The sequence below is a fragment of the Aspergillus vadensis genome (genome assembly GCF_003184925.1).
Source record: "Aspergillus vadensis CBS 113365 unplaced genomic scaffold BO88scaffold_22, whole genome shotgun sequence".
Lineage (NCBI taxonomy): Eukaryota > Fungi > Ascomycota > Eurotiomycetes > Eurotiales > Aspergillaceae > Aspergillus > Aspergillus vadensis.
Genome location: NW_020292060.1, coordinates 566,162 through 588,363, shown reverse-complemented (window position 1 = coordinate 588,363; position 22,202 = coordinate 566,162). Strand labels below are relative to the sequence as shown.

General features: G+C 51.0%; 10 protein-coding genes across 10 annotated transcripts; 4 read left to right on the top strand and 6 right to left on the bottom strand.

The window, feature by feature from the left end:
• Nucleotides 1-277: 277 nt before the first annotated feature.
• On the bottom strand, nucleotides 278-2,320 carry BO88DRAFT_490182 (putative MFS allantoate transporter; the record flags this gene model as incomplete). Its single annotated transcript, XM_025712753.1, has 9 exons — nucleotides 2,097-2,320; nucleotides 1,883-2,041; nucleotides 1,762-1,821; nucleotides 1,454-1,712; nucleotides 1,138-1,401; nucleotides 984-1,084; nucleotides 852-917; nucleotides 550-784; nucleotides 278-478 (listed from the first exon to the last, which is right to left on the bottom strand). The coding sequence occupies exons 1-9, from the start codon at nucleotides 2,246-2,248 to the stop codon at nucleotides 278-280; spliced, it is 1,497 nt and encodes a 498-aa protein (XP_025560010.1). The 5' UTR covers nucleotides 2,249-2,320.
• Nucleotides 2,321-2,924: 604 nt separating this feature from the next.
• BO88DRAFT_407141 (putative 2-methylcitrate dehydratase) lies at nucleotides 2,925-5,250 on the bottom strand. The gene is made up of 4 exons (XM_025707347.1): nucleotides 4,833-5,250; nucleotides 3,979-4,756; nucleotides 3,739-3,923; nucleotides 2,925-3,677 (listed from the first exon to the last, which is right to left on the bottom strand). Exons 1-4 carry the CDS (start codon nucleotides 5,109-5,111, stop codon nucleotides 3,246-3,248), a joined length of 1,674 nt encoding a protein of 557 aa, XP_025560009.1. The 5' UTR covers nucleotides 5,112-5,250; the 3' UTR covers nucleotides 2,925-3,245.
• A 990-nt stretch (nucleotides 5,251-6,240) lies between these two features.
• Nucleotides 6,241-8,133, bottom strand: BO88DRAFT_456510 (DNA cytosine methyltransferase; the record flags this gene model as incomplete). The annotated part of the gene is made up of 2 exons (XM_025710927.1): nucleotides 6,241-6,673; nucleotides 6,725-8,133. The coding sequence occupies 2 exons, from the start codon at nucleotides 8,131-8,133 to the stop codon at nucleotides 6,241-6,243; spliced, it is 1,842 nt and encodes a 613-aa protein (XP_025560008.1).
• Nucleotides 8,134-9,252: 1,119 nt separating this feature from the next.
• Nucleotides 9,253-13,586, top strand: BO88DRAFT_394002 (amidophosphoribosyltransferase). The gene is made up of 5 exons (XM_025705129.1): nucleotides 9,253-9,378; nucleotides 9,588-9,692; nucleotides 9,772-10,912; nucleotides 10,967-11,445; nucleotides 11,988-13,586. Exons 2-5 carry the CDS (start codon nucleotides 9,608-9,610, stop codon nucleotides 13,406-13,408), a joined length of 3,126 nt encoding a protein of 1,041 aa, XP_025560007.1. The 5' UTR covers nucleotides 9,253-9,378; nucleotides 9,588-9,607; the 3' UTR covers nucleotides 13,409-13,586.
• A 290-nt stretch (nucleotides 13,587-13,876) lies between these two features.
• On the top strand, nucleotides 13,877-16,139 carry BO88DRAFT_407139 (aldehyde dehydrogenase family protein). Its single transcript, XM_025707346.1, has 3 exons — nucleotides 13,877-14,215; nucleotides 14,289-14,470; nucleotides 14,543-16,139. Exons 1-3 carry the CDS (start codon nucleotides 13,955-13,957, stop codon nucleotides 15,993-15,995), a joined length of 1,896 nt encoding a protein of 631 aa, XP_025560006.1. The 5' UTR covers nucleotides 13,877-13,954; the 3' UTR covers nucleotides 15,996-16,139.
• Nucleotides 16,140-16,503: 364 nt separating this feature from the next.
• On the top strand, nucleotides 16,504-17,436 carry BO88DRAFT_126717 (uncharacterized protein). The gene is made up of 2 exons (XM_025701368.1): nucleotides 16,504-17,129; nucleotides 17,250-17,436. Exon 1 carries the CDS (start codon nucleotides 16,639-16,641, stop codon nucleotides 17,044-17,046), a length of 408 nt encoding a protein of 135 aa, XP_025560005.1. The 5' UTR covers nucleotides 16,504-16,638; the 3' UTR covers nucleotides 17,047-17,129; nucleotides 17,250-17,436.
• On the top strand, nucleotides 17,076-17,534 carry BO88DRAFT_126713 (uncharacterized protein). Its single transcript, XM_025701367.1, has 2 exons — nucleotides 17,076-17,164; nucleotides 17,250-17,534. Exons 1-2 carry the CDS (start codon nucleotides 17,144-17,146, stop codon nucleotides 17,424-17,426), a joined length of 198 nt encoding a protein of 65 aa, XP_025560004.1. The 5' UTR covers nucleotides 17,076-17,143; the 3' UTR covers nucleotides 17,427-17,534.
• Nucleotides 17,535-17,635: 101 nt separating this feature from the next.
• Nucleotides 17,636-18,933, bottom strand: BO88DRAFT_407137 (uncharacterized protein). The gene is made up of 2 exons (XM_025707345.1): nucleotides 17,797-18,933; nucleotides 17,636-17,720 (listed from the first exon to the last, which is right to left on the bottom strand). Exons 1-2 carry the CDS (start codon nucleotides 18,733-18,735, stop codon nucleotides 17,694-17,696), a joined length of 966 nt encoding a protein of 321 aa, XP_025560003.1. The 5' UTR covers nucleotides 18,736-18,933; the 3' UTR covers nucleotides 17,636-17,693.
• A 411-nt stretch (nucleotides 18,934-19,344) lies between these two features.
• BO88DRAFT_407135 (F1F0 ATP synthase subunit d) lies at nucleotides 19,345-20,544 on the bottom strand. The gene is made up of 4 exons (XM_025707344.1): nucleotides 20,499-20,544; nucleotides 20,024-20,419; nucleotides 19,857-19,943; nucleotides 19,345-19,785 (listed from the first exon to the last, which is right to left on the bottom strand). Exons 1-4 carry the CDS (start codon nucleotides 20,505-20,507, stop codon nucleotides 19,756-19,758), a joined length of 522 nt encoding a protein of 173 aa, XP_025560002.1. The 5' UTR covers nucleotides 20,508-20,544; the 3' UTR covers nucleotides 19,345-19,755.
• A 400-nt stretch (nucleotides 20,545-20,944) lies between these two features.
• On the bottom strand, nucleotides 20,945-22,040 carry BO88DRAFT_407134 (nascent polypeptide-associated complex subunit alpha). Its single transcript, XM_025707343.1, has 4 exons — nucleotides 22,009-22,040; nucleotides 21,582-21,839; nucleotides 21,404-21,462; nucleotides 20,945-21,340 (listed from the first exon to the last, which is right to left on the bottom strand). The coding sequence occupies exons 2-4, from the start codon at nucleotides 21,810-21,812 to the stop codon at nucleotides 21,022-21,024; spliced, it is 609 nt and encodes a 202-aa protein (XP_025560001.1). The 5' UTR covers nucleotides 21,813-21,839; nucleotides 22,009-22,040; the 3' UTR covers nucleotides 20,945-21,021.
• Nucleotides 22,041-22,202: the final 162 nt, after the last annotated feature.

The window sequence follows — 22,202 nt, the reverse complement described above, 5'->3', positions numbered from 1 at the left end:
GCAGTAATAGACAACTCTATGTTAATCCATAGTAGTTGAGGGGTATTCTAGATCCCCTTGGTGTGTATTAATGGCCGAGTCTCTCCTAAGCAATGAATGAATTTATGATTTGTCTGCGATCTCACTCTCAAAGGTACTATTTAGTTACTCGGGGCTTGTAACCTCGCTCAGTACTTATCTTTACAATTATCAACGCAGTTACTCCGTCCAGATACCTCGACGTCCACATAATATATCATATACCACATACTAAATCCCCAACCTAGTATCTATCATCTCAATAAACATACCTAAAACCCGGATTCTTCAAATCCGTAACATCAGCCAACACCACCCTCTCCTCCCCCTCAACCTCTCTCATCCCCATCCCCATCCCCAATCTATCCCTCCTCGCATTCTCCCACCTCAAATACACCACAAACGTCACAAGATCCACCACCACGACGGCCAAACACACGAACACGGCTATGAACCCACTCTACAATCACCAAGTCAACCAATTCATCAGTCACAACAACTACATTTACATTCGGTTGGGGTCAAACGCACCTGATATCTCGGCGCCTGACTCTCAAAAAACAGCTGTGGCCCGATAATATTCCCCACGCAGTACATGATAAAGTATATGGCGCTGACGGTGGCTCGCTTGGTGATGCCGCCGATGTTGGCGCTGATCATGGCCATCGAGAGTGGGAGACTGACGGAGTAGAGACTCATGAGGATGAGGCCGATGTAGCGGGAGGCAATGGCGTTGGTGCTGTTGACGAGGGCGGTTCCTAGGATGCTTTTCGGTTCTTGTCAGTGGGGGTGGAAGGGGTGGGGGATTGTTGGGAGGCCGGGGGGGGATGTACCTGACGCAGGAAAGGATGATGGAGGTTATGCAGCGGCTGTTGGCGAGTTTGGTCGAGGTGAAGCAGCTATTATTTCGTAGAATGTTAAATGAGGTTCTTATTTAGCTGAGGGATAAAGGTGGTAGGGCATACGATATCAAGATGATGAGGAAGACGATGAATCCTCCGGGCATGCCTAGCAGCAGAGTATGTTCGGTGTCGTATCCGAAGCCTTTGAGGATAAGGCCTGAGAACTGTTTATCATCGAATTAGTCGCGCATTCTACTAACAAAGGTAAGTAACTCACTGTCGTATAACCACCGTTGGGAATATTGCAGCCCAGGACGAACACAGCCAGAAACCATGTCTTCGGGTCTGTAAATGCTTCCATAACCTGGCCCCATTCAATCTTATTGTTCTTGTATCCGGCTTTATTTGCCTTCAGTCGTGCCAGCGCAATGACCCTCTCCTCGTCTGTTAGAAAGGAAGCATTTGTGGGTGAGTCGGGCAGGCGGAGGAGCATTACAAAACCCCAGATGAAAGTGACGATGCCGAAGATGATAAACATCCACTATCAGAAGTCAGCTTTGTGAAAGTATGCAAGGCATCAGTAAAGGTTCTACCTTCCATGATGCTAAGCTGTCCTGAATCTGCCAGATACCCACGGCAATGGCATTTCCGAGCACCAGTGACAAACTATTTCCACAGAACCAGATCCCATGGCGTAGCGGTTGTTCAGACGTGCGATACCATAGGGATGTAAGTAGGCCGAATCCCGGGGTTACACTAGCTTCTGCGCAGCCTAGGAAGAACCGGGCGACCATGAGTCCGGTGAAGTTCGTGGTAGCAGCATGACATGCGAGGACAACGGCCCAGCAGAGACTATACACGTAAGTGTGTGGTGTTGCGGCGTCAAAAAGAGGGAACGTACTAAGTGCACGCTAAGTACTTCCCCAAAGGGAACTTGACAAGCAGTAGTGATGCAGGATAGCTGGATTCTCCTGGTCAGACTTGGTACTCAAGCTATACTGCTTCACGTAATTTCAACTCACCTAAACGCAAGATACCCAAAATAGAAGATCGACGAAGTCCAACTATACTCCGTCCCATGCAGCTTCAGGTCCGTCAAAAGGCCCATAATAGCAGAGTAATTCAATGTCTGCTTGTCCACGAACGACATCATGTACGCAACCAGCATGATAGGAAGAATCCTAGTCATCATTAACCCTCCTCCACTCCCATAAACCACATCTAAAGCATACATACCGAAAATCAATCTTCCTCACAAGCCTCTTCTCCGCCTCAGCAGAGAACCGAGGCATCGATTCCAGCTCGATCACCCCATTATCAAGACTTGTCTTGACAGCTTCATGATCACCACCATCACACTCCTTCTTTTCAGTTGTAAAGTCCGCCATACTGTTAATAAAAGACGACAGTATTCAGGCGAATACCAACACGCGCATATTCTCCCCTATATAGGACATTCCAACACCCACCCCAGATATCATCCAAACCCCCTCAGCATCCTATCAACCATATCTTGGCACGAAACTCAATATCATAACTGCAACCCTTCCCACCAACACGATCATTGGCTGTATCGGCAAGGCTGGCCCCGATCGACAACAGCCGATGCCGAGATAGAGTGCCTACCACTTTACCCCAGGTTTTCGCTCTTATCGAGCCTGCATTAGGCTAGCGGGTTGGGAATCCGTGCGCTGCACTGATAGCAGGGTCGGTGTTAATGTGATTGGTGGTAGGGTGAGACACCCACTAACGGGTATTGTTGTTGTTCTAGGCAGTAGTGATAGATATTAGGGCCTGTCTTATCGCCGATTCCCTATCGATGATAGCTTGGGTGGAAGATGATGGGGAAGTTATCGTCTAAGCTGTTAACATTCTCAGTGGAGCACCTGGCTGGTGTGCAAGATTGCAGTGTGCTCTTCTAATTTAGGATGATGATGTAGAGAGCAAGTAAGTCTCATATAGCAGCAGACTCGATTCTAGGTCAGACAATCTGGTTTCTGCTGCACTCGAATGCGTATACCATGTAAGTATGATATCAGCTGTGTGTATGGGAAATCGACTATCGCGGCTACTCTGCAAGATGATAACATAAGGAGGGTCGGCAACGTCTTGATCCCAGGTGATAAACATGGATCTTGTTGTTGGTGGGTTCGGCAGCGTGTTGCATAGCCGTCGGCAGCGAGTCCATCCACTAGTATCTACCCTAGCCCAGTCTCTGGTCATTCTAGTACCAACCTGCAGAATCCTGATTATCTCGGTCCCACCATATCGTAATTCTAAGTATTCTATCACTGGCTAATTCTCGTTTATCTCATACACGATATCTTCAAAATCTCGCTTCAAATTATGGTATAATATCTCCATGTCGCATATACAATCATGACTCTACTGGGATGCCACAATCTGGTCCTTGACATACAGGTCGACGTACTGGTCGACATCATAGCCCTCGAGAGCGGCCCGGTCCCAGCCAATCTGGATCAGCTGGTCAATACGGGCCTGGTCAAAGTGCGCCTCCAGATGACGCTTGTACTTGGCCAGAATCTCCGGCTTGGCCTCCTCACGCCGCAGACGGTGGCCCAAGGGCGCCTCAACAACCACCTCATCAAGCACCGTTCCGTCGTTCAGAGTCACGGTGAGGGCGTTGGGAATGGTGCGCTTGGCAGGGTCGTGGTAATCCTTGGTGAACTGGGGGTCCTCGACACAGTAGATGCGCTTCCGCAGGTCATCCAGGAGCTGAGAGGTAGCGGCCTCCGATCCGTCGGCGTAGTCGTTGGCAGTCAACCGGTTGAAGGCCAACATGGTTGCGACCATGTACTGGCGAGCTGTCAGTATGCGGGGTATATGGCGAACAATGTTTGGATCCGCAATAACCTACCTGGACACAGTGGTCACGATCGGCAAAGTTGTCCATCGGCTTGAACTGCTTGTCAATGATACGGATGCACGCCTCGTGGGTGCGGTTTCTGATCTCCTTAATATCGGCGGCGGTCTTTCCAAGAGCCTTGAGCTTCACGTTGACGATCTGAGCGGCCTCGATCGCGGTCTGGGAGTGGAACTCGGCTATCATTGCAGCTGTTAGTATCTCCTCCATACTGATGTTCGATGCTAGACTTACCCGGGTAGGAGACCTTGAAAAGAACATTCTCCATGACGTAGCTACCGTAGGGGCGCTGGAATTGGAACTTGTTGCCCTTGAACAGGACATCGTAGAAACCCCAGATGGGGGCAGACAGAACGGTGTGCAGGCCACCCTCGCCCTTCTGCACCTTCAAGACGAGGTTGACGGCCCGCTGGCATGCGTCACCCGCAGCCCAGGACTTCCTCGACATGGTGTTAGGGGAGTGTCTGTAGGTACGGAGCGACTGTCCATCCACGAATGCCTGGGTGATGGCATCCGCGGTCTGCTTCTCGCTGAGACCGAGCATCTTTGCAACCACCGCAGTGGTGGCAACCTTGACCAGGACGACGTGGTCCAAGCCGACCTTGTTGAAGGAGTTCTCCAGCGCCAACACACCCTGGATCTCGTGGGCTTTGATCATGGCCTCCAGGACATCCTTGACCTGGAAGATCTTGCCGCCGGCGATGTTTCCGCCCGCACGGTTTGTGCGCGAAACCCAGTCGGCGACAGCAAGAATACCACCCAGGTTGTCCGAGGGGTGACCCCACTCAGCAGCCAGCCAGCAGTCGTTGTAGTCCAGCCAGCGGATCATAGCACCAATGTTGAAAGCGCCATTGACAGGGTCCAGCTGGTAGGGGGTTCCAGGAACACGGGTTCCATTGGGGACCACGGTGCCGTCCACCACCGGGCCCAGGAGCTTGGAGCATTCCTTGAACTTCAAAGCCTCCAAACCGCAACCCAGGGTGTCGAGGAACACCAAGCGGGCGGTGTCATACTACAAGTCAAAACATCTGCAATTAGTCTATCGCACACAGATAAAAGCCAACCAAAATACGGGAAAACTTTCGTACCGCCAAGTCCGAGTTCACATTGTAGTTGTGGATATAGTCGGCCATATCCTTGATCTCCGGGTCGTACGGCTTATCGCCGGGAACGACGGGAGCAGCAGATTGGAGGGGAGACATGGTGGAAAATCGAGAGACGCGAGAAAATGTTGAGGGAGTCCTGAGACTGGGACGAGCAACGGAGGAAAGAGAAGATGCAGGCCTGGAGACGGAGGAGATGCGGGAGGGCCAAGTGCGGGGAGACCTGTGGGTCAGCCGTCTCAACGCTGAACAAGAGGCAGACATGATGATGATTGATACCCAAGACGATGCAATTAAGGGAGGAGGATGCAGCAGTGCCGCCGGGTTGAAGAGGAAGAGAAGAGGAAGAAGAGGAAGGAAGGGCGGAAAGTACGGAGAAAATAGTAGACTTACGTTGCTGGGGGCAATCCAAGGGCAGAAGGGGAAAAGGAAAGGGACGGTGAGCTAAAGTCACCCTGATCTCATACCGCCCCCGGTCTTGTACCGAGGCCATTTCTCTCCTTCTCCTACTATCATTCGGGGCGGTTATTGCCGGCTGTCCGGAGACACATGAAGCGGGGAGGCATTCTCATCACTTCTCTTACTAGTTACTTTGTTACTAGTCTTAGTCTTACTGATCGGAGAAGTCAATCGGCGCCTTTTCGCGTGGTCCCAATATTCAGAAAGTCAATGGCACTCAAAAACCAGTTTCAGTGCGACCGGTGCCTGACCCAGAGTTTTCTCCTCCTCAACACCTTCATCTCTGTGAATTGCTGTACTAAACTACTAATAATGTTGGCTGAGCCCCTCCGTCTCAACCTCAGAATGTCCGGTCGAGAACTAGTGCTTTAGTATCATGCAGGAGGAGCCACCTTGCATGTCCTACGTCGACCAGATCCTGCATCTCCAACGCACAACTGAGATCATCTGGAAGCAAAATTATTTATTATCCGCATACTATGTCTCTCCTCTAACTTTTCTAAATGTTCTTTTCCCCAAACTCGACCACTATCGTGGCGATGGCTGCCCCCTTCTCTCCGCGGTTGGACGGCTTCATGCCTTCCCGCGGCTATCAAATAGAGGCAAAGGCATGTGGATCTCCTGGCGGATCATCCCCATCTTCCCCCCTCAAGCTCTGACAGTCGGGACTCCACTCGCTGAGGGTACCCGAATTCCACACCGAGGCCCGAAACACAACAAAAGCCCGCCAATACTGTCGAATTCCAGTGGAATGGAAACACATAAGATCCACGGATTCTTGAAGTCATAATGAGAAGAGGATTATTGAGTCTTTTCTGATTGAGAAGATATTTCAATGAAATGCGTGGACGGCATTGGACAAGAGCATCAGGGAACGATGAGAGATCTGGAATCGCACGTGATGCCCAATAAAAGACACAACGATCAACCAGAATCAGAATGGCCCTCGCCGCTCAGGATTAGTTTCCTCCTCATCCGTTCGCTGCAGCGAGGCTTTCACCGAACGGTATATGGCTTCTGCCAGCTTCGGTGGCACTGCATTGCCTATCTGTTTCCGCACCTCGCGACGCCCGAAGCGGAATCGCATCGGGAAAGTCTGCAGGCACGCAAACTCTCTGTTGGTGAAGCCCCGTCTGCCTGATGGGTGATAATTTTCGCCGCCGCCACATGTTATCGTTCGTGCCTGTCTATTGGCGTCGAAGGGTCGTCGGTCAATCGCGCTACGTTGCAGCGCGCCCTCGACATCATGATCGGAGGCCCCACGAGGAATTCGCGAAATGACCTGGTTAATCGTCACGTAGTCCCTGAGGCCGGAACCAGGTAGCCCATGCGTTGCTTCAGGGAACGCCGGGAGTGTCTCCCCAGGGCTATCAAGGCCATCAGAACAAGTAAACAAGAAAGACGCGATATCTACTTACCCAGATGCGATGATTACCAACCTCCTCCGTAGCTGTGGTACTCCGAAATCTGCACAGTTCAGAATGGTCCACCGAACCGAGTAGCCAGTTTCGATAAAATCCAGAACCACCCGATGGAAAGTTTCTCGATGCCGCTCATATAATCCGCTCGTCTCCTCCATCGTGTGGACTCTCGGCTTTGCTCTCCGAATAAGCTCCGCGCAAGAAAAGATGCATGCGGAGTTTGCATCATCTGTAGCGCACTGTACAGTCTTAGCTGGTGAGAAGGTCTGACATGGCGGAGACCCATGCGTAACATCAACTTTGAGAAAATCATAGCTGTTCGTCAGAAAGGAAAAGACATCCGACTCTTCGCACTCGGCATCTCGAAAATTGAGACTATACGTATTCACCGCGTGTCTAGAATTATCAAATGCCCAGGTAGGGCGCAGACCAGCTTTGAGAGCACCGCAGGACACTCCGCCGGCGCCACAGAAGCCGTCTCCAAACGTGTACTGCCGACTGCTCTTTTTGTCGGTACTTTGCTCAGTAAGATCAATCACGGGTCCCTCGAGATCAATTGCCTGCGGAGCATCACTCGCTCCAAAAGAACGGGTTGTTCCCCTCCACGCCTTGCGCAGACTGCTCGGATAAGTCCTATACCCTTCATCTGCTTCGTCAAATGAGAGATATTCAACGGAAGCTGGGTCATCTGGCTTATCGCGGAAATTCTCCTTTAGCCGGCAGAACAGGGCGTGGGGGCGCTGTTTCTTCGTGGGATCATGCTCCACATGGCAGGCATTCGTAAAGATGACATTTACGATGCGCTTGATTAAGGGCAAGCCAATGTTTCTGGTGTCATTTGCGATCCATATGAGATCATTGGGCCACTTGGGGATATAAGTGCCCTTGTGGCCGGTAGCGCGCACCAAGTGCCTCCCAGTGAAGAAGATCTCCTTCGACACAATATGCTGGGATATGCTCTCTATCCGAATGAATCTTCCATCGAAGATTTCAAGAGATTGCCCGGGCGTGTAGACGATGCCATTTGCGCACCATTCTTTGAGAGGACGCTTGGCTGGTGCGACATCAATGAACTGTACGTCCTCATCGACATCTTGTCTTCGGGGGGCTTTGTTCCAGTCTTGTAGTAGTCTATTGAAGGCGGCGTCGGTCAGGTAGTCTTGTTCATTGAATCCCTCTTCGGTGTCAGAGTCGAGCTCAATGATCTCGTTGAACTCAGCCGGGGAAGAGTCGTTCTCGGTTGCTGAGCCTGAGCGAAATCCCGTTTGAATGTTCAACACCAGGTCAGGGTCGTTCTCAACAGTAACACTGCTGCGGTCTGAGTCTCCATCAATAGACATGGCGTCTGACGGCCAGTCATCGTCGCTCTCGCAGAGGTGAGGTATGGCAAAAGAGAATGGGGCCATTTTGTATGACAGATAGATAAGTAGGAGAAGATAGATGGAAGGAGATCCTTGCAGATGGAAGAATGATGGGGAAGCGAGAATCTGATAGAGATAGCAGAAGACCGGCAGAAAGGGGAGATAGAGGTACGGGAGAAAGATGCAGAGGAGAGAGAGTTGGAAGAGAAGAGAAGACATCTTTATAAGCAGAGGAATCGGCAGGAAAGGGCTGCTTGGAGGTAGAGTGAATAAGGACTAACTCATGAGGCAAGCCTGGAGAGACGACATCGTGCAGATTAACACGGCTTGCACACATAGGGCAGATTAGATATACCCAACTGGGGGATGGGAAAGTGAATGGAGAGTCTGATTGGCTATGAGGGGGAGAATTACTACAGTAGACATGATTTAGATGTGGAGGAGGGTAGAGGAGTGTGAGGAGTGTGTGAGCGTGTGAACTTTAGGTAGTTGCATAGACTATATAGGGCTATGAACATGAAGCTATTTTGAAGCGTAGTATAGAAGCACCTGGCTTGTGAATGAGCTGTGAAGTACATTATGGCTGCTTGCTAGTCTTGCATCACCTTGGCTACACAGCTCCCACAGACAGGTCTCACAAGCCTAGTTCAGTGAGATTGAGTGCTAGGCAGCAGCCACATTAGTCTAGGCAAATCAGCGTTGTGACAGGAATATTCCGAGTGAGAAGCAACAAAATAATGGCAATAGCCTGTGCTAACATAGCTAGTAGTAGTTCTCTATGGTGACTACTATTCACTGTAAAGTATATAGATAACACTTACCTAATCCACACACTCATCTCTGACTGGTCGAGACCAGCAAAGCATGGATCAACCAATGGTAGGAACGGGCGGGGAGCTGAGTCAGGTCCGGCATCGGCATTACTGGAAAGCCGGGGCAATCTCCGGTTTGTGAAATTTTTCTTTGGTTTAGCGGCTACCCGCAAAAATTCTTCCCTTTTACTCGGTTGGCAGTGGAGAAGAACAGGAGAAATAAGATGCGAGATCCCTCTCTCCTCTCTTCCTCTCCTAAAAAAACTCCTTTAACCATGTTATTCGCTTCACTTATCCCTCCGTGGGCGTGACATTGGCCATTATCCGCCACCATTACTACCTCTGCATGAGTCTTGTTATGTCTCGATAGACGTTTCCGGCTCTATCCCATCTTTTTACACCCGTCCAATTCCGTTTTCTACCCCACCACACTGTGTGTGTGTGTTCCCCCCAAAGTCTTTCTCTACCCGTTCTGGATGTGAGTATAGGATCGCTTCCTTGATCTTCCCCTTCTTGTTCAATCCTCGCATCTTCTATGATGAATTTCGGTTTTTTTTATAGATGTTAGACTTCCTAAGCATCATTGCGGATATTTTCCGATCTGACTATACTTACATTGCCACTGAAATTTTGCCTCGCTGGTCATTTCTTTCGGGAAGCGCGTGCTAATCTCAAGCTTCCAACTAGAACATCCTACCGCCGACATAATGTGTGGTATCATTGCTCTGATTCAGGCGAACCCCTCGTCGTCCGCTGCCATCGACCTTCATGAGGCACTTTACCTGCTTCAACGTGAGTTTAGCCCCTCCAGACTGCGGGGACTATCCGCTGCTTGAGAAACACCCACTAATATTCGTCCGATCGTATCTAGACAGAGGTCAAGATGCAGCAGGAATTGCCACGTGCGCAACCGGCGGTCGCATTTATCAGTTGAAGTCGAACGGTATGGCCGCCAAGGTTTTCAACGATGGCGCCAGGGTAGCAGACCTGCCGGGTTCTATGGGAATTGGTCATCTGAGATATCCTACTGCCGGGAGCAGTGCCAACGCTGAGGCTCAGCCATTCTATGTGAACAGTCCATATGGTATCTGCCTGGCCCACAACGGCAACCTGATCAACGCTCCCGAGCTGAAGAGATATCTCGACATCGAAGCCCACCGACACATCAACACTGACAGCGACAGTGAGTTGATGCTGAACATTTGGGCTGACGAGCTGAGCGAGACGAAGAAGGCGCGTGTCAACACTGAAGACGTCTTCACCAGTCTCAGCCGCATGTATGAGAGATGCCAGGGTGGCTGGGCTTGCACTGCTATGCTCGCGGGCTTCGGTCTCCTGGGTTTCCGTGACTCCTATGGTATCCGTCCTCTCGTCATCGGTTCTCGGGCCTCTCTTGACGGTGAGGGCACCGACTACATGATGGCGTCCGAGTCGGTCGCCCTTCACCAGCTTGGATTCAGCAACATCCGCGACATCCAGCCTGGTGAGGCGGTCATCATTGAAAAGGGTTGTGAGCCTATCTTCCGTCAGGTCGCGCCCAAGAAGTCCTATGCTCCTGACATCTTCGAATACGTCTACTTTGCTCGTCCTGACTCCGTCATCGACGGTATCAGTGTGTACCGTAGCCGTCAGCGGATGGGTGATCGTCTCGCTGCCAGAATCCTCAATGTCCTTGGACCGGAAGTGGTCAAGGATATCGATGTCGTTATCCCCATCCCTGAGACCTCTACGACGTCTGCGGCGGCCGTTGCCCGGTATCTGGACAAGCCTTACTGCCAAGGTTTCGTCAAGAACCGCTACGTCTTCCGTACCTTCATCATGCCTGAGCAGAAGACTAGACAGAAGGGTGTCCGCCGCAAGTTGAATGCTATGCAGGCCGAGTTCAAGGACCGAAATGTCCTATTGGTTGATGATAGTATTGTGCGAGGCACGACCAGTCGGGAGATCGTCACTATGGCCCGGGAAGCCGGTGCTAAGAAGGTTTACTTCGCCAGTTGCGCTCCAGAGATCACGTAAGTGGTAACAGTCCCAGTTTGAACATCTTCAGTTGCTTACCATCTTCACAGACATGCTCATATCTATGGTATTGACCTGGCATCGCCTGCCGAGCTCGTCGCGCACAACCGTGACACCGAGTCTATCGCCAAGCACATTGGTGCTGACAGTGTCATCTACCAGACATTGGAGGACTTGAAGGGTGCCTGTGCTGAGATCGCTCAGGAGAATGGGTTGTCCGAGCCACGCGACTTTGAAGTCGGTGTCTTCTGTGGTAACTACATCACCCCGGTCTCCGATGGCTACTTTGAGCACCTGGAGAAGCTCCGCGGCGAAGGTCGCAAGATCAAGGCGCTGGACCGTGCCAAAGAAGCTGTCACCCACGGCTTTGCCAGCGAGAAGGACTTCCGCATGGCAGCCAACGGTGTCAAGCTGGATGCCTCGGGCAACATCATCCCTGCTCAGGACCCCAGCGAGTCGGAGGTGCCCCAGGTCAGCGTGTGCACCACCCGCAAACACAAGGAAGAGGAGCACCCCAAGGTGAAGGATCGTATGGACATCAGCATCCATAACATTGCTGATCACGCATGATTATGACATTATGGCCTATCTAAACCATTTCATGGCATTTATGTGGTCTGGAGTCTTGGAGTTCGTAGACGGTGGACGATAGATAGGGAGGCCATTTGCTTTGTTATCAAAGACAGCGAAGGGCTGAGATACCCTGCGTTTAACGAATATATAGACCACCGATGAAAATTCTTGTGCAACCGGACATATGTTCATAGGATGACGTAAATGCAGGACGGCCCTGCAGGTTCCCCGATCATGTGACGACGATTGATCATCTCGCGTGGCCACCACCTCTAGACTTGCATAACTATTACGGTGTTGACTTAAAACGCCATTCAATTGGCGACTCCTGCGTCATGCAGCATCTGTCTAGCCTCGTCCCTCAGCCAGCGGTATACACCGTGATTTGAATCAAACTTGCGCGGTATCTCCAAGGTGCCGGTCGGCTTCTCTTTTTGCCTCTACCGTGTGAAGACTTGGACACTGTCGTTCATCCACTACATGTCATTGACTGAGTAGTTATGGCTCGTATGACACGTTCCGCCACTGCGCGGGAGACAGCGCTGCTTGCTGCTCAGATGCAGCAGAAAGAGGCCCAGCCATCCAAGGTATCAGACCCGGATGCTACAGTCTTCAAGAAATCATCCAAAAGAGCCGTCACCGCTACATCTGGCGGTCGACCCGTGAAGCGCAACGGAATAGTGGGCGAATCTGCCCACAAAAGGCTAGAGACAAACGGCAGAACTACAAGAGTCAATGATGCTCAAGAACTTCCTCACAACCTAGGTTCGGCTACTCTGCTATCCGAGCTGCAAGATAAGAGCGCTCCAATCAAGCTAGACACCCGCGACACCTATATAAAGCAAGAAGAGATAGATGCAATTTCTAATACCTTGCAGAACACTGTGGACAAGGCCACAGAAGCGGCCTCGGAGCCTAGAGAAAAAGAGAAGAGATTCAAAAAGACTAATACATACGGCCTCACACCTGGAATTACCCCATTCCCTAATTGGGCGCACCCCACCCCTGATGAATGCGAAGAAGTCAATCGATTGCTCTCGACCATACACGGAGAGATTGTTGCGCCTACCACTATCCCCGAGCCATCTCTCACTGTTACCGGCTGTGGCGAGGTTCCATCAGTCCTTGATGCTCTCATCCGCACCTTGCTCAGCGGAGCAACAACAGGCAATAACTCCGCCATGGCTTTCAACGGTCTTGTGCAGAGGTTTGGTATCCTGAAAGAGGGTGTTGGTAAAGGAAGTGTGGATTGGGATGCTGTCCGCCGGGCGCCGCTCAAAGATGTCTTTGAAGCCATCAAGCGTGGCGGCTTAGCAGACGTCAAAAGCAAGAAGATCAAGGCTATACTAGACATGGTCTACGAAGAGAATCAGCAGCGCAGAGACATGCTGCTGAAGGGTTCTGAGGACGCGCCAAAGGATCTACTTACGAAGTCCGAAGGTGGCAAGCAATACGAGATTGCATGCGCTGACCAGAACTTTTTATCCCTGAACCATCTTCACAGCTTAGCCACAGAGGACGCCATGGTGGAATTGGTCAAATACCCCGGGATAGGTCCGAAGACTGCTGCTTGTGTCTTGCTATTTTGTTTGCAACGCCCTTGCTTTGCGGTTGATACTCACATCTTCCGTATCTGCAAATGGCTGGGCTGGGTGCCTCCGGACAAAGCAACGGAGATTACGGCGTTCAGCCATCTCGAAGTACGCATCCCTGATCATCTGAAGTATTCGCTTCATCAGCTCCTCATCCGTCATGGGAAGTCTTGCCCACGTTGTCGGGCAATTACTGGGCAGGCATCTGCCGGATGGGAGGAGGGCTGTGTGATTGACCATTTGGTGAAAAGAACTGGAAAGAGGAAGGGAGGTAGCACGGAATCAACGGAGGATGCCAAATCCAATGGACGGAAACGCCGTTCTTGAGTAGAGATGGTTTTAACCTCAGCACCATGTGTGAATTTTGTACAGAGCAGTTTACTGTTTATTGGCGGGTTGGCGTTGTCATTGCTTGTATGACGTAGAGTTAGATTTTGCTAATGAAGATAAAGCCAAGCCCAATTCATGGCGATGATGAAGTTCGCAGGTATCACTAGTAGCAGTCACTATATATATCTGATGAAGATCTACGTCTGGCATTTCATTGAACCGAATTTCCGGGGCACCGCTTGAGTCTAATGTATAGGGTCAAACAATTAAACCTTTAAATAGCTATGAAGCCTTAAGAACACATAATAACATTCTCGTATCTTTACAATTGCCCAGAACCTCTCGTCAATTGTTTACTAAAGCTGGATGGAACCCGCCCCCTTGGCACGTGCACCCGCATATCGGAGCAGTGGATAATCGATCGAACCACCTCCGGACAGTCCTTAAGTCCCCTCCTCCCTTTCGCTTTTTCCTGTCTTTTCACACACGCAGAAGGGCCTGGGACGCAGAGCATTGAGTCAATCGCCCTGTGCGACTTTCATCATGGACTCACTCAACCAATTCATCCCTCCGGCTCTCCTGCCTCTGGTGGACCATCTCCAGACCCAGGGCCCGCTACTCGGCGTCACGTTGCTCTCGCTCGCAGCCGCGTACCTTGGTTATCTCTACGTTCTGGGCAGGAAGGAAGCTGCCGTTACATTCAATGTACCTATTCCTCCAGAGATTCGGGCCAATTGGAAGGGCGAGAAGTGGGACAGCCTTCAAGGGGAGGGAAGAAAAGTGCTGGAGGGACAGGTTCGGGGAGTAAGTCCTCCTTTACAGAACATACCTGCCTCTAAATATCTTGACATGCTCCTGACTTCTTCCTCCTGCGCAGCAATGGAACGACAACCTGATCATGAGCTATTGTCCCGCGGACGGAAGAGTACTCGGCAATGGAATCAAACCCGCAACTCCTGACGACGTCGATCGCGCAGTCCTGGCTGCGAAAAGCGCACAACTTGAATGGGCAAATACTAGCTTTGCAGAGAGGAGGAAGGTCCTGAGGACGTTGCTGAAGTGCGTGCCCATAATGTCATGTCAATCTTGACCGACCAACGCAGCCACTGACCTAGATCCTTCATCCAACAGATACGTCCTCGACCACCAAGATGAACTCGTGACCGCTTGCTGCCTGGATTCCGGTAAAACGAAAGTCGACGCTGCATTCGGAGAGATCCTCGTTACCGCTGAGAAGCTGAAATGGACCCTCGACCACGGTGAAAAGGCCCTGGCACCGGAATCGCGCCCGACAAACTTCCTCATGATGTACAAGAAGAACATGGTCACCTACGAGCCCCTAGGCGTCGTCTCTGCCTGCGTCTCATGGAACTACCCCTTCCACAACTTCATCTCCCCTGTTATCAGTGCTATCTTCGCAGGAAACGGTGTCGTCGTGAAGCCCTCCGAACAAACCGCATGGTCCTCCGCTTTCTTCCTCGAGGTCATCCGCGGCGCCCTCTCCAGCTGCGGCCACTCGCGCGACCTCGTCCAGAGCATCGTTTGCCTCCCTAACGTCGCCGACCACCTGACCTCCCACCCGGACATCTCCCAATTGACCTTTATCGGCTCCAAGCCCGTGGCCCACAAAGTCTGCGAGTCTGCCGCTAAATCTCTCACCCCGGTGACCGTCGAACTGGGCGGCAAGGACCCAGCCCTGGTTCTCGATGACTCCCGCACCGTCAGCGAAATCCCCGCCATCGCCTCGATCCTCATGCGTGGTGTCTTCCAATCTGCCGGCCAGAACTGCATCGGCGTAGAGCGCATCATCGCTCTGCCCAACGCATACGACAAACTCGTTGAAATCGTTTCCTCCCGTATCGCCCGTCTTCGTCTCGGCTCCATCCTTCTCGACTCCCAAACCTCCGCTGGAACTCCCGACGTCGGCGCCATGATCTCCCCGGCCTCCTTCGACCGCCTAGAATCGCTCATCGCCGACGCCGTCAAGCAAGGCGCTCGTCTGATCTGCGGTGGAAAGCGCTTCGAGCACCCCGAGCACCCTCTCGGCCACTACTTCACCCCGACTCTCCTGGTAGACGTGACCCCGACCATGAAGATCGCCCAGCAGGAGCTCTTCGCCCCGGTCTTCCTCGTGATGCGCGCCTCCTCCGTCCCCCACGCCATCTCCATCGCCAATTCAACGGACTACGGCCTGGGTGCCAGCGTCTTCGGTTACAACCAGACTGATATCGCCAACTGCGTGGCGAACATCAAGTCGGGCATGGTGTCGGTCAATGACTTTGGCAGTTACTATGCGGTTCAATTGCCGTTCGGTGGCGTCAAGGGATCCGGGTACGGTCGGTTTGCGGGTGAAGAGGGCTTGAGGGGTGTCAGTAATATCAAGGCTGTCTGCGTGGATCGGTTCCCTAAGCTTATGGCGACGAGGATTCCGCCCAGAGTGGACTATCCTATTCGCAAGGGTGATGGTGCGAAGCAGGACGGCACCGGTGCATGGGAGATGTGTAAAGGAGTCGTGGAGACGGGATATCAGATTACGTTGGGAGGAAGAGTGAGCGGCATTATGAGGCTGTTGACGAATATGTAACTGCATACATACCCAACTTATTAGCTAAGTGGATGGATGGTACAAAAGGGAAGGAATGTGTAGATTATTGATATGGTGACAGTAATGTGTACGATAACATAACATAACATAGGTAAATAGATTCTTATATAATGACATTATGCATGCATTTAATCCCTTTACCTCACTACTTTGTATATCTTAGACAGTCAAGACACCGATATCCACAGCCAAACTATCAAACAAAGCAAACACCCCCCAAAAAAGCCATCCCAGGGTATCCCCTCTCACCTGACCTCCTCCCTACCCAATCCATCACCACCAAACCCTACCACTAATCCCCATCCAGCCACAAGGAACCAGGGGGGAAATCACCATCACCACAAGTCATGACGTCACTACCCCCTCCCCTCCCCCTGTTGCATATACTCCTACAGGGGAAAAATCAAGACCAGCCATAACGTCAAGGGTCTCAACTCAGCCTTATCATAAGTGGCGACCAACTAATCGTGAATTAAGCACTCTGCCTCCGTCGTCACATCAAAAAATGACCTAACCTAAAAAAAAAATAAAATTAAAGTAAAATGTTGAATGGAATGGGTACTTGATCCGCACCGGAAATTCCCCGAAGGGTGAAAAACATCAGCGTCGTTCTGTCGTCGGTATGACGGCATTCATCCCAAGAAACAAACAACGGTACATGGTTCCAAGGATTAGACTTACTATTGTAAGATGTAAAAAACTGGGAAGGTTAGTATTAATATGTAGGTGGTATGTCGATCATATTATTTTTGGTTGTTATTTTTTCTTTTCATTCACTTGGACAAGCAAGCCACTGGCAAAGTACATCATCCATCATACATCATCGATCGTCCCCCCTTGTACTATCTTCAAAGTACTACTACTTCATTCACTAGAGAGTATTACGGCTGAGTGTCGCTGCACGACATATATATATCCCCGTGTGATACTTTCGAGTTCTTCCATCAACATGCGTCCTTTCAGTGATACTTCTACTCATACTCCTGCTTCTTCGAGCTATAATTCTACGGTGCCGAAGGGATCGAAATAATTCTATCTATCATCTATCATCATTCTACTACATACAACTACTACAACTTGAGAACTACTACTGCTGCTTCAACGGAATACTAAGTTGAGTCGTCAATATGGGTGCTGTGGTTTCTTGTGTATGTCTTTCTTCTTTTTCTTCTCTTCTGCTTTATATATCAACAAGTGAAATTATGATTGGCTAACATCACTCCATCTATATAGATCACTAGTATCTTCCACGCCATCGGCGCTTGCCTGATGGGCATTGTCAACACAATCGGTGCTGTCTGCAAAGCCATCATCGACGGTGTCGTTACCCTCTTCGACGTGATCATCTCATGCCTGACCTGCGGATCTTGTGGTGGAAGGAGGAGAAGAACGCGGAGGTCAAGAGTCTGACATCAATTAAATACGAGACATGTCCTCCGACCTTGACCTCGACCCTTGACTTGAACGCCATGACGTTATGACGGATATAAATATGGATATCAGTTCGGAGTTTCTGTGGTTCCTTTGAATTGCTGCTGCGTTTCCTTTTCGTCTTATTTGCTGTGCCTGATATCCTGTGTTTCCATATCGAGCAATGAAATTTTCACCAAAATATAAATGTCGAAGTAAGTCGGGTATACCCCGTAGTTGTGTGTCGAGTATGTCTACGGACTAAGGTCATCCTGGCAACTTATCCCGAGATGCCTGTCCCAAGTTTAGCCATCAATTGATCCTTGAGCTGAAAGTCGTCGGATGGGATATCCTCCCATCGCTGACTCACCAGCAACCGGACGAAAGGGTCCTCCACCTCGTCCGCATACTTCAAAGCCACGTAGAAGTGATTTGGCAGGACCGGCCACCGAATGGGGTACTTGTACCACGGCACGCGAATCCGCATGCTCAGCAATCGCTTAAACGTTGCGAGGTCACGGTCTCGAATCGTCTGTCGGAGGATCCGCTTTGCCCGCGGGTGCTCGGGATCCTCGTCAAGATAGCCGTCCATTGAGAGCAACTCGAGGAACTCTAGCTTGGATTCAGTCCAAGGAGGAAAAAGTAGCTTGTCCGGGACCTGGACTGGTAGGTTGGCCGCGAAGCATGGTAGCCGGAAGATATCAGTCTCCTGGTAGATCTCACTGGATGGGCGGATCTGGACTGCGCCAGCATCGAACCACACTGCAACTTTGCAGTCCACATCCGACTTTGGGATTTTGGCTTTGAGAATTAGGTCGCCTTTGCCGCGATGCGCATGGGGCGTGTCATCAGGCGTGGAGTGTAGATCGTTGTCGAATTGCTCGCCAATACTGATGAGGATCTGGCGGTCTTCAGGCGATAAATCTAGCTGTAGACACTTGCGGCGGATCGTATGCTCGATGTAGTCCCTCTGACATTTGCGGATCAGAGGTAGTGTACACCAGCGACAACTGAGGATGACATTTTGCAGGTTCTTCCTCTCATTGGGAGAGATGGCGAAAACATCAAGAGGCCAGGGGAGAAAATCAGGTGTGAAGAAACCCTGTCTTGCACTTTCGTTGGTGCTGCTGAAAACATAGCGAATGACCCAGGTGTATAGGACCGTGTTGGAGAGAGCCCGGGCGATGTGTATGGAGGCTCGTGGGAGGTTGACCTCGAGACAGTGGAGGAAGATCTCTTGGATAATTTCCACTGGTAGGCTCTCGAGTGCTGATAATCCGGCTAGGGCCGGCTGCGAGACGTTAGGCATTGTAAACTCAATAGTAATGGCCCTTCAACTAGTAGCTATCCGTATACTGGAGGATTATATATAATGAAGTCTTGAGGGACGGTACTTGGAGAGGATGGCCTGAGCTCCAACAATCATACTGGCGATAAGCTTACCATCCTGAATTTAAGTACTTGTAGATTGACAGGGCCATCGGTGTTTAATGGTCATCAAAATAAGGTCTAGACCACTGAGTCTCTCAGCTGAGTTCCTGGCGAAGCAAAAATAGGGGCGCGAATCTGTCAGAGTGGAGATCGTAATTTGATTGAACCGATAACAAATAGGTTCGCCGTAGGCAATCTTAAGCCTCTGAATTTGAGGATTTGGCTTTGTGGCTCATAATCGATCCATCACGACGTGGATGTGCAATCCAGAGTCAGCCATGAAGTGCGGGATTCCCTGTGTTGTTGCTGGAGCGGAGAGTTTAGGCTGCTCGGGATCGGCTAAGTCTCGAGTCTAATCCCAGATGCCTTGCAAACTACGACCATGACAAACAAACTGGTTGCTCAATGCGGCAATCAAGACCGAAATTGGAAGCAATGCGATCGGAGTGAACTGGGCCTTGAATTTGGGGAAAAGGCGGGGATCGTTATAAAGAGGCATCTAATTTTATCATCTTGACTGCCCTTGGTGTTGGCATGGGACTAATGTCGATAACACGCACTGGGCGCCCACTATTCGCAATTTCCTTGCGAACTGCTACGATTATTTGCCCCGAATATTAATGTGTGCGTACTGAATACCTTCAATGGTAGAAATAGTCGACTGCTTGATATGGAGCGTAACATAGCGGTCGAGGGCCGATATACAAAAACGGTCCGGTGGTGAGGGAACCATCTAAATTCAACATTGTTTCTATACATGACCCTACAACCGACATCACACTGCCAGAGAGCAAGGGTATCCTAACTGGCCAACATGCTTGACAACAAAGGGTAACTTCGTGTGATTATACTGGTCGAAGGATGGAGAGACGTAAATAGGTACAAAAGATGTGACCGTTTAAACAACGGACATGTCGCCGAAGCGCTCCTGTAATTCAGACATCCATTAGTTTCACTCGTCGCAGACTCAGGCATTAATGCAAATATTGTATCACGCACCTTGTAACCAGCCGGCATCCATCTGCCCTTGGAGACAAGGGAGGCGGTCTTCTCGTCGATCTCGGGCTGAGCGGCGGCAACCTCGTCCTAAACAGAAGAGAAAGGTAGACATTAATAAATCTGTACCAAAACCCTGCGTACTCCAATCCTAGGACATCATAACATACAACAGTGAGGTCCTCAAAGGGACGAGCGGTCTCGATGTTCTCGAGGGTCTTCTGGAGACTGCGGAGCTCGGACTCAACCTTGCCCTTGGTCTCCTCAGCGCCCTTGACGGCCTGGGCCTCGAAAGCGTCGATGGCCTTCAGCTGGCGGCTGACATCGTAGGTGGCGGGCTTGAAGGTCTTGAAGTGGTTCTCGATCTCGTTGACGATGGCCTGGTTCTTCAGGACCTTGCGGTAGTGCTCGAAGTCGACAGTCTGGGCCTGCTCAGACAGGATCTGAACCTTGCGGCGCGCATCGTCGTTACGCTTCTTGAAGGCCTGGAGGGAAGCAGCGGTCTGGCCGCGGAGTCCGAGGGAGCTGGTCAACTTGGCCCAGTCGACCTTGAGAGCGGCGCTACGCTGTACACCAAGCAGTTAGCTGACACATTTCTCTCGCCATCCGAGACAATTTTATGACAAAAACAGGATCCCCACATACAGTGGCCATTTTGAGATGTGGAACGGAGAAGGTTGGGGGAGAGAGGGGAGTTCAACGTGCGAAGCTGGAGGTTCCGGGAGGGTGAGGGTTGAACTCGGCAAGATTTGGAATGGGGATGCCATCACGTGACCACGGCTTTCCCGTGTTCCCGAACTGGCACTACACAAGGGGAGTTCGCAGGGGGCGGGTGTGCGTATAGATAGTCCGGAGAGCTTACATGTTTATACTTTCAATTATAGCCCGAGGATTGTTTTAATAGTACTTCGAATTTGAAAAAAGTCTCCAGTTACGGAATAATTTGTGTACTCTTTTTTTAATTTAGAAAATATTCCAACCAAATGGAAGGATGCCAAATAGTGCTTCACATCATTCAATTCTGCTTTTGGCTAAATGATTTACACTATGGGGCCTGACAGTACATGCATCCTAGGGGATATCAATCTGACCTCGCACCCAAAATCCATCCTGCCAGCAGGGCCAAGAGACGCCAGCCACCGATTCATGCGTTCATTTCCGGCGGTGTTTATATGCTGAGAGCCATGATGGAGTTGACGATATCGTTGTCGTTCTCCCGGAGAGCCTTGACGGCCTTCTTGCGGGACACATTAGCCTGGGCCATAACCAGTTCGATGTCCTTAGCCTCAAGACCAGACTCATCGACCTCCTCGCCATCATCCTCTTCCTCCTCCTTCTTGGCCTCAGCCTCGGGGGCCTTGCCCTTGCCGTGGTCGTGCTCGTGGTCGTGACCAGCGTGCTCGTTGGCAGCAGCCTCAGCAAGCTGCTGGGCAGCGGTAGCCTGAGCGGTGGCGTTCAGGTCCTCGATCTTGGCCTCACCGAAGATGCTGTCGCAACATTGTAAGCTTGATATGATTCATCAATTCGTCATATTCCAAGGAGACACATACATCCAGGTGTTGCTGGAGGGGGAGCGGTAGACATCGGGCTGGTTGATGACGAAAAGGATCTATATGCGATAGATTAGCCTCTGCCGTCTGAGAAAATCCTTCGTCGCCCACAATAACTCCACGAGTGCAGGTTTTGTTGAGCGTCGCACGGGAAGGAGGGACAGGGCCGTATTCATACGTTCTTGGGACGACGGAGAGTGACACGAGTGATGCCGGGGACGTGCTTCAGGCCGAGCTTGCCAATGGCCTTGCGTGCCTTCTTCTCGTTGCGAGAGTGGATGGTGACAGCGGCACCACCGGGGATGGTGGGCTCATCGCCAGCCTCAGACTCGGAGGAGCTGCCGGCATCCTCAACGTTGGTCTTGGGAACCTCCTCGTCGGGGAGCTCTTCAACACGGGGGTCGGCCATTTTGTAATTCGAGTGAGCCTAAAAGGGCTGTAGAGTTGATGGTCAGCAAATCGCACTGTGGGACGTGAGTGGTCGCTGGAGGTGGGAGGTTCGAAGATGTCCCTCTCAGACCGTGGTACACCCACAAATCTGCGGGAAATCGCCAAAATCGACCGTAAAATTGAACTTCGCGGCAAGGAATTCCATTTCAACTTACCTAGACGCGGAACAAAGGGCTGTGGTGGATGAGGGGGATTTTTTTGCCTTGTTGTAGTTGGGAAGTCGCAAAGCTGTGTGAATGTCATCCTGCCGAAAATCGTTAGCGAGCTTATTGGGACCCTCACCCCGGACACACAGAAGCGATGCATCTACAGATCGTAGTACAACCACCACTTCTACTGGCTCAAGTGT